This window comes from Sus scrofa, chromosome 6 (genome assembly GCF_000003025.6).
Source record: "Sus scrofa isolate TJ Tabasco breed Duroc chromosome 6, Sscrofa11.1, whole genome shotgun sequence".
Classification (NCBI taxonomy): domain Eukaryota; kingdom Metazoa; phylum Chordata; class Mammalia; order Artiodactyla; family Suidae; genus Sus; species Sus scrofa.
Window position 1 is genome coordinate 166,547,150 of NC_010448.4, and position 8,790 is coordinate 166,555,939.

General features: G+C 52.7%; 1 protein-coding gene across 1 annotated transcript; it reads right to left on the minus strand.

The window, feature by feature from the left end:
* Positions 3,425–6,140, minus strand: RPS8 (ribosomal protein S8). The gene is made up of 6 exons (XM_003128060.4): positions 6,055–6,140; positions 5,545–5,651; positions 5,014–5,113; positions 4,329–4,504; positions 3,959–4,088; positions 3,425–3,588 (listed from the first exon to the last, which is right to left on the minus strand). Exons 1-6 carry the CDS (start codon positions 6,056–6,058, stop codon positions 3,479–3,481), a joined length of 627 nt encoding a protein of 208 aa, XP_003128108.1. The 5' UTR covers positions 6,059–6,140; the 3' UTR covers positions 3,425–3,478.

Consider the following 8,790-nt stretch of genomic DNA (forward strand, 5'->3'; position numbering starts at 1 on the left):
GCTCCCTGGTGGTCTAATGAATTAAGGATCCAGCCTTGTCCCTGCAGTGGCTCAGGTTTGATCCCTGGTCTGAGAACTTCCACATGCCATGGTCAAGACCAAAATATCCAAAAACCAAAAAACTGAATTGGCATGCTCTGCAGAGGGTTAAAGATGAGGGTTTGAGTTTCCCCTGGAATCTGATTAAACCGAGATGTGAAGGCAGTCATACACCACCCAGCCTAGACTTTCAGCATTTGGAACAAGCCCGTCTCCACTCCCACCAGCCAAACAGGGAAGAAGGACAGTTAAGGGGTAAAGCTGCAGGTCCATCTGTGGTGATGCTGCCTTGTGGAAATCAGCCCCGGAGAGAACTAGACTGGGGCTGTTGCTACACTGTTTCTTTTTAGCGCCTTATCTGCAGCATAAGGAAGTTACAAGGCTAGGTGTTGAATTGGAGCTGTGGCTGCTGGCCTATCAGCCACACCAGATCCAGGCCCCATCTGTGGCCAGGGATTGAACCCACATCCTCATGGGTACTAATCAGGTTCTTAACCAGCTGAGTCACAACTCCTAGTTTCTCTAAGACTCCTGCCTTCTAAGCTCAGCTTCCTCTAAAGAAATTGGTAAATGCCTCCTTTGAAGACCAAAGGAGGATAAATGCTAGAACTGAAAAGGCATCAAGTCTAGGTAGAGGTTGAGAGGACAGGCAGCCTCTGGCCTCAACAGGATTATAGTGCTGGCTTCTACTTTCCTGATAGGTGACAAGGGACACTGAACTTTTCTCAGCCTTGGTTGACAAAACTAATGTGGAGACAAAGCAATTCACTCATGAAGGACCTGAGGTGTTTTGCTGGGTTTACAGGGCAGGGAGCCTTGCTGCAGGGCAAGAATGGGCATCTGCACACGTTAGTAGAGATGGACAGTGAGGGAGTGGCTGCTCTTCAGAAAAAGAACCCACAAGGAGTTTCCGTCATGGCTCAGCAGGTTAAGGAACTGACTAGTATCCATGAGGTTGCAGAATCAATCCCTGGCCTCGCTCATTGGATCAGTGAGGATCCAGCTGTGGCACAGGTCGAAGATGCAGCTCAGATCTGGCGTTGCTGTGAGCTGCAGTGAAGGCCGGCAGCTGCAGCTCCAGATTCGACCCCTAGCTCGGGAACTTCCATATGGCAAAGGTGTGGCCCTGTAAAGAAAAAAAAAAAAACCACCCAGGAGCCGCTGTAGTAACACCAGATTCTTAAGCGACTGCATCACAAGAACTCCTTTCCATCAACTCTATTGCCATGCACCTTTCCAAGCACTGGAGACGCACCTGGAAACAAATCTCTGCTCCCTGGAGACACAGTCTAATAGAGAGGGGGGAAAAAGCAAATAAAAGAGCAAAATTTATGCCAGACTGAGGGCTAAAGAGAAAAAACAGGGGTAAAAGCTAAGGCATGGAAGAGTACAATTTAAATTCCTGTGATGAGGAAAGAACTCACTAGGCTGACAGCAAATCACGTCGGTATGCGATGGAAAACATTCCCAACGGAGGGTACAGCAAGTTAACGTTTCATAAGGCTGGACAGCAGTCGCTATAGAAAAAGGGCCCAGGTCCCAGGGAATTCCACGGAACCCAGTTGGTAGGGATTTTGAGATGGGATACCATGTGAAAAATGCCACTTTCATTTTGGGGCCACGTCTACAGCATGTCGAAGGTCCCAGGCCAGAGATCAAACCCATGATGCAGGTGGGACCTGCACCACACGTTGGACACTTAACCTGCTGCTTCCAAAAATCTTATCTTTAAAGCGAGTACTGAGGGAGTTCCTGCTGCGGCTCAGCAGTTACAGATCCGACTAGTGTCCATGGGATTCAGGCCTGATCCCTGCACTTGCTTAGTTGATTGAGGATCTAGCTTTGCTGTGAGCTGTGGTCTATGTAGGTCATGGACATGGCTTGGATCTGGTGTGGCTGTGGCTGTGGCCGGCAGCTGCAGCTCCTATTCAACCCCTAGCCTGGGAACTTCCATGTCACTGGTGCAACCCTAAAAAGCAAAACGGGTTCAATCCCAGTCCCCCCCAGAAAGTTAAGGATCTGCAGCTGCAGCTTGGATCTGATCCCTGGCCTGGGAACTCCATATGCCTCAGGGCCACCAAAAATTGAAAAAAATAAAACCACCAGTAGCTGGAATTACGTTTGGGGACAATAGAAGAAAATAGTAAGAGCAAGCAGGACGCAGAAGAGCGACCAGGACAGTAGAGGTGGTGTTAAAGTTGAAACAACAAAATTTGGTGACATTAGATATGAAAGTTCTAAGAAGCAGTTACAGGGTGTTTCTGCTGTGGGTTAAAGATCTGGCTTGTCTTGGAGTTCCCATCGTGGCGCAGCAGAAATGAATCCAATTAGGAACCATGAGGTTGCGGGTTCGATTTCTGGCCTTGCTCAGTGGGTTAAGGATTTGGCGTTGCTGTGAGCTGTGGCGCAGGCTGGCAGCTGCAGCTCCGATTAGACCCCTAGCCTGGGAACCTCATGCTGCAGGTGCAGCCCTAAAAAGACAAAAGACAAAAAAGACCTGGCTTGTCTGTGGAGGCGTTGGTTCCCAGGCACAGCACAGTGTGTTAAGGATCCAGCATTGCTTCATCTGTGGCGTATGTTGCAAATGCAGCTCAGATTCAAGCCCTGGCCTAGGGAGATTCCATACGCCACGAGGGCAGCCATTAAAAAACCAAAAGGATCAGGAAGACCAAGATTTGATTTAAGCAGTTGTATGAAGACAACTATTTGCTGCAACCTAATAGTTGAAAAGAGAAGGCTGAAGAACGTGATCAGTTTTGAACATGTTAATCTTTGAGTTTGATTATATTGAATTGCAGGTGTCAAGTAGGTCTGGGCTAGTTTCAAAGATGGAGCATAAACCACATTAAATGCTGACAATAAACAATATAGGCAAATTGAAGACAAAGAGCCAAGCCTTTGAGACTGGAGGTATTACTTGTAATCTTACTTTTGAGTGGTAAGAAGGGAAAGGATTAGGGTTTAAGGGAAAATTAACTTCAGAAAGACATCCAACTGTTTAAGATAGATTATGGAAGCATCATCTGCTCAACAACATAGAAATCTGGAACACAACTCCAAGGTCTCTAGATCAACCATGAGGCCGAATCAAGCCTTTAACAAAATCAAGGTCTGCCGCCAGAACTCTAAGAACATCACAGGGCAGCATGGCTTCAGGCTCCAATCAGCCCAGTCATTGGCCCAACACCACTGGGGTCCCATGCTGGGATACCTCCCTCAGTCTTCTCTGCCTGCATCCCTGCTGCCACTGAAGCCCGGCCTTAGGGGGGGAAACACTCCCCCTGCTACAGAAAGGCACCGCTTCTGTGATGGGCCTGGCCCTCAGGCCGAGGGAGAGGAAGACCACACAGTGTGCCACACAATCAAACACCTCAGAAGGCGAACACACGAGAGAGAACAACAAACACCTTTATTACACGAGCTGGGACAGGAGGAGGACTCATTTGCCTTTCCGGGCCTTGATTTTCCTCAGATAGAACTCCAGCTCCTTGCCCTCTAGCACGTAGCCATCTGCTCGGCCACACTGGCCTGGTCTTGAGGCGATGCACGCTGTGCGAGAGAGAGCACGTGGGCCTTAGCAACGTGGCCACATTCCTCCCCCACCTGCGCATCCCTCAAGTGTCCACGTTGGGCCAGGTATCTGGGGGGCAGGCACGAAGCCCACTGTCTCCTCAGATATACTTTATCGTCACTTAATGTCAGTAGCAGAACTGGACAAAGTTCTCATCACTGAGACAACCCCTCAGCCTGGACAGACTCCTTAGGATGCTCCTAAGGCCTACGGGCTGCTGCTGCCCACTCTTCTCCATTTTGGGGTCAAACTAATGGGATGACCGAATACTCTGATTTGTGTCAGAAACGAGACCAGAGGACACTGTATCTCGGGACACCCCACCCCCAAGGACAAAAGGCATCTCACCAAGAAGCTTGCCCTGCTGGAACTGCTCCTCTAGGAGACTGCTGATTTTGGCATTCTTTTTCCTTTCATCATACTTCTTCTGAATTTTCTTTGATCGCTTTTTGTTTAAAATCTCTTCCTCCTCAGGAGTCTGGATATAGCAAATACGAGTGGGTTAGGGGTGGGCCCTCAGACCTTAGCTCAGGAAAGACAGGTCATCACAGCCCGGAACCTTGCACATCCCACAGCCACGCCACCTTCCTCAGTGCTAAAGGCTTTCATCGCTCTCCCTTCAGCAGCAGAACTGGACAGAGTTTTCATCATGAGAAGGCTGCAACCAGGCTTGCCTCCCCCAACCCCCTCCCAGGAAGTTGGCTCCCCAAACACTCACCAGCTTGGCCCCCTTCTTGCGACCCAGGGGCAGCGCGTAGTGGGACTCGTACCACTGTCGGTACGGGGTGCTGTCAATGAGCACAATGCAGTTCTTCACCAGGGTCTTGGTACGGACCAGTTCATTGTTGGATGCGTTGTACACAACGTCAATAATCCTCGTCTTTCGTGTGCAACCTGCTCACAGAAATTCAGAACCAAGCCATTTAAACATGAGGCCAAGTGTCCCGACCCCCGCCACAGCAGGGTTGAAGGAGAAGGGAACGCGAAGCCTTTTTTGGGCCGCGCCTGTGGCATGTGAAGTTCCTGGGCCATGGATGGAACCAGAGTCACAAAGTCCCCCAAGCCATTGTAGTGACACCAGATTCTTAACGTACTGCACCACAAGAAACCCAAGAACTCTACGCCTTCACCGAACCATGAGGCATCATGCACCTTCTAAAATCCCATCTTTCCAGACATGGCTGGTATCCACACATACAGTCTCTAGATTCAGCCCCAATCTCAGGCTACAGGAGTTAAGAGGCAGGACAGACGGAAACAACTCCCCACAATCCCAAAGTCTTTCGACAAAAGAAAGCTCAGTATCCTGGTCCAGGCCATGGCTTCCTGCTACAAGCACTTACTGTAGCTTAGAAAGGTTTAGGTGCTGAGTTCCCACCCACGCCTGGAGGGCCTCCACTCACACTCGGAGCCCCAGGAGAAGTTCCCCACGTCCAGCCTCAAGGCCCGGTACTTCTTGTTACCTCCCCGCACACGGACTGTGTGTATGCGGCGAGGGCCAATCTAGAAAACACAAGGAGACAGGAGGAACCAGGTTATTAGAGAGCAAGAGCCGACAGAGAAAGGAAAGCAAGCCGGATGGAGGCAACACAGTCAGTGTAACTATGACACGTCCTAGCATTGGCAAGTGGTACACAAATGACCAAGACGGCCACAACCACGCCTAAGGATCCTTTTTTCATCACTCTCGTCGCCTCCACGAGGAAAAGCCTGATTCCCAACACTGCATTACCTCTCCATGCACCAGCAAGACCAAGTGTCCGACTACGACTGCGGAGCCCACTCCCTCCAGGCACTCCCAGGACACAGCGGCTGTCTCCGTGCAGCCCTAATTATTCCCGACACGCAGAGGCCGACCGCACATCGCAGAGCCCCACAGAGATACAACTGCCCCCGAGGGGACCTTCTCCCCGGCGCTGGGGCCCCGCACGCACCTTGGTGTTTGCAGCGGGGCGTCCCAGCTCATACTTCCGCTTCTTGTGGTAGGGCTTTCTCTTGCCCCCAGTCTTGCGGCGCTTGTGCCAGTTGTCCCGAGAGATGCCTACGGGTGAGAGCGGAGGAGCGGCAGCCTGAGTCAGGGAACCCGGGGCCGGGCCCGGGCAGCCCAGCGGCCCGCGCGGGCGGCCGCACGCTCAGCTCTCCAAGGTTGGATCCCCCACTGCGAAGTCGGGAGGTCACAGCATTTCTGAGTTGTCATCATGCACGTGCGGCCCGGCCGGGCCCCCTTCCCGCCTCGACCCCGGCAGCCATGATGGGGCCGCTCGCGGCTCCGAGCCCGGCGGTCCCCGCAGCGACTTCGGCGGCCCGAGCCCAAGCATCACGCTTCTCGCGGAGGCTCGAAGCTGGGAGCCCGGGCGCCCGTGCTCTCAGCTGGGCCGCGAGGCAGGATGGCGCCGGATTGAGCTCACGCCCCGACCCCGGGCCCGCGGCAGAGCGCCACTCACCCATCGCTCGGCGCCGGCTGGAAAGAGAAAACGCAGCGCGTCACGGTCCGGTTTGTAAAACGCAGCCCCGCCTCCTGACGTCTCTTCCGGGCGACGCGCGGCGCGGCCTGGAGCCGGAGGGCGGCCTTGCTTACGCGCTCGCGGCGGCGCCGCGGAGGCCTCGGGCGGGGAGGCTCTGAGGGCGCTGCCGGCGGGCGGGGCCTGGCGCGGGTCCTGGGGGCTCGGGTGGGCGCTCGCCTGGCCCCCTGTTTCACAAAGACCCCTGTTCGCAGCCATTGCGGCGGTCCTGAGGGGGCTGCGGGGGAGGGCGGAGGCGCTGGACGGGGACGTAGAGGTGGACTTGGGCTTCGCTTCGAAGGGTTTGCTTTAGGGCGTCTGAATTTCTCAGGGGACCCGTTGCGCGACTCTTGGTGCTGTTCAGTGAGAAGGTGGGCGCTGTCCTGGACGCGGTCCTGGTGCGCTCCGGATGCCTCTGGCAGGTGGGAGTGACAGGTAGCTGGGTGTTCGTGTCCGCTAGAGAAGGGGTCTGGCCAGACGATGCTACTTCGGGAAGCAAAGCCACCGGAATGAACGGAACCTCGGGACAGGGCCTAAGGAAACTCTTCCTGTAAAGGGTCAGCTAATACTGAGAGAGTATTAACTCAGGTCGTCAGTGGAGGAGCCTGGGCTTGGATGCATGCTTTGATATGGCCATTGATTCCCGCTGGTGGCTTAAGGGCTCCAGGGAGTAACATCCTCACAGGCCTTGTTGACTCTAGGGAGGGTACCTCGCCCGGATGGACATGGACCCCTCATCCCCTGTGGCTCTGTTTACGGGAAGAAAAGGACAAAGAAACTATGAGACTTAGGGGACATTTCCACCCCTAAGACCCCACTGGACAAGGACTGATATGGGTAATTGAACAAGGCCAATGGGAGAAGACCGCATCTCTCTGGACCCCCACGTTGGTACCCCCCCATCCTTAAGAGATAAAAACCACTATGGGACAATAGAGAAGGGGGGCTCTTCTCCCCCTCTCCTAGCACCCCTGGGAGCTATCTGCTTTCTTTTAATAAAGATGTTGCTTGCTTGCTGCCTGTGTGTTCGCGGAGTTCACTCTTTGACTGCCGTGAACAAGAATCCGGATTCCAGGATCATCTTTCCCGTATCAATACTTCAGCCTTTGTGGGCTGTAAGGTCCTTGTCACGACCACTCAATTTTGCTTCGTAGTGTGAACGCAGCCATGGACAGTAGTAAAAGAGCGCACGTGGCGGCGCAGGAGTAAAACTTCGTGGATACTGAGATTCACCTGTCCTGAAACAAACATGATTTTTTTGCCCCCAAACATTCAAAACATAAAAACCATTCTTAGTGCATGGACCCTGTCAGCGTGCAATAATAGTGTGCCAGGCCCTGGCACCAAGAAATACAAGAAGAGGGGCTAGGACCAAGGCTTGGGAATGGCAACGTTTAAGGTCAGGCAGAGCAAAGGAGCTGGAGGGTGCAATTAAGAGTGGCCAGAGGAAAGCCAGCACAGGGTGATGTGGTTTAGTCAAAGGGAGGGCTGAAAAATGATTTTTTTTTTTTTTTTTAGGGCCAAGCTCTTGGCATATGGGAAGTTCCCAGGCTAGGAGTCTAATCAGAGCTACAGCTACTGGCCTACAACACAGCTGCGCCAGATCCAGGTGGCATCTGTGATCTACCTCGGCCTCATGGTTGCTAGTTGGATTCATTTCCTGGCCTGGGAACCTTCACATGCTGTGAGTGTGGTCAAAAAACAGAAAGAAAACAAACAAAAAAGTTTCTGCGATCACAGAGCTCCCGCTTAGTCACAGAAGCTGGGCTCTTCTCCAAACTATTCTGTCCAAATTACATTCCCACTGGACCAACAGAGAGGACTGACCAGGTGGGGCCTAACAGGCCATAGTAGGGCATTCAGAATTCATCCTTTGGAGTTCCCGTCGTGGCTCAGCAGAAATGAATCTGACGAGCATCCATGAGGACACAGGTCCGATCCCTGGCCTTGCTCAGTGGATTAAGGATCCACTGTTGCCGTGGGCTGTGGTAAGTCGCAGACTTGGTTCGGATCTGGTGTGGCTGTGGTGTAGGCCGGCAGCTGCAGCTCTGATTTGACCCCTAGCCTAGGAACCTCCATATGCTGCGGGTGTGGCCCTAAAAAGACAAAAAAAAAAAACCCCACAATGACTCATCCTTTATGTTGTTGAAGGATTCCTCTGGCTGGTTGGGGAGAATGGGTCACTGGGAGTCAGGAATTCAAGCAGGGAACCAGTTGGGGAAGGAGGTCAGGTCTGGCATTCTTTAGTCTTTGCAATTCGATAAGGTAGGTATTGGCGGGCTCATTTCACAGATGAGGGGGAAAGTTAGGTATCTGAAAGATTTTAAGCCCTCAAGAGCTAGTGCCATTTCTGTCAAACTTCTGATTTAGCTAAATTTCTGAATCCAGGTCCTCTAGTTTTTTATTTAGTGGCACCTCAAACTCCTGTAATTTTCTCACCATGAGGTAGGAGAATGGCCCCACTTTACACTGAAGCAGCCGAGGCTGAGAGCTGTAGAACCCGGTTCGTTCAACCCCACCCTCCCCTGGCGTTTCTGCAGAAGCGCACACTCCCTGCTCCCCACATATCGGAGGCCTTTCTAAAACATGTTCGAGAGTTCTTTTGTGATATACCGGGTTGAGGATCTGCTGCAGTCGTCACTGCAGCAGTTTGGGTTGCTGCTGTGGCGTGGGTTTAAT

Excerpts from the sequence above, each read along its gene's own strand:
- RPS8 (XM_003128060.4), bottom strand. Across the intron at positions 5,114-5,544 it reads GCCCCGCTGCAAACACCAAG|ATTGGCCCTCGCCGCATACA; the intron begins GTGCGTGCGGGG and ends TGTGTTTTCTAG. Across the intron at positions 3,589-3,958 it reads CCAGCAGGGCAAGCTTCTTG|CGTGCATCGCCTCAAGACCA; the intron begins GTGAGATGCCTT and ends TCTCTCGCACAG.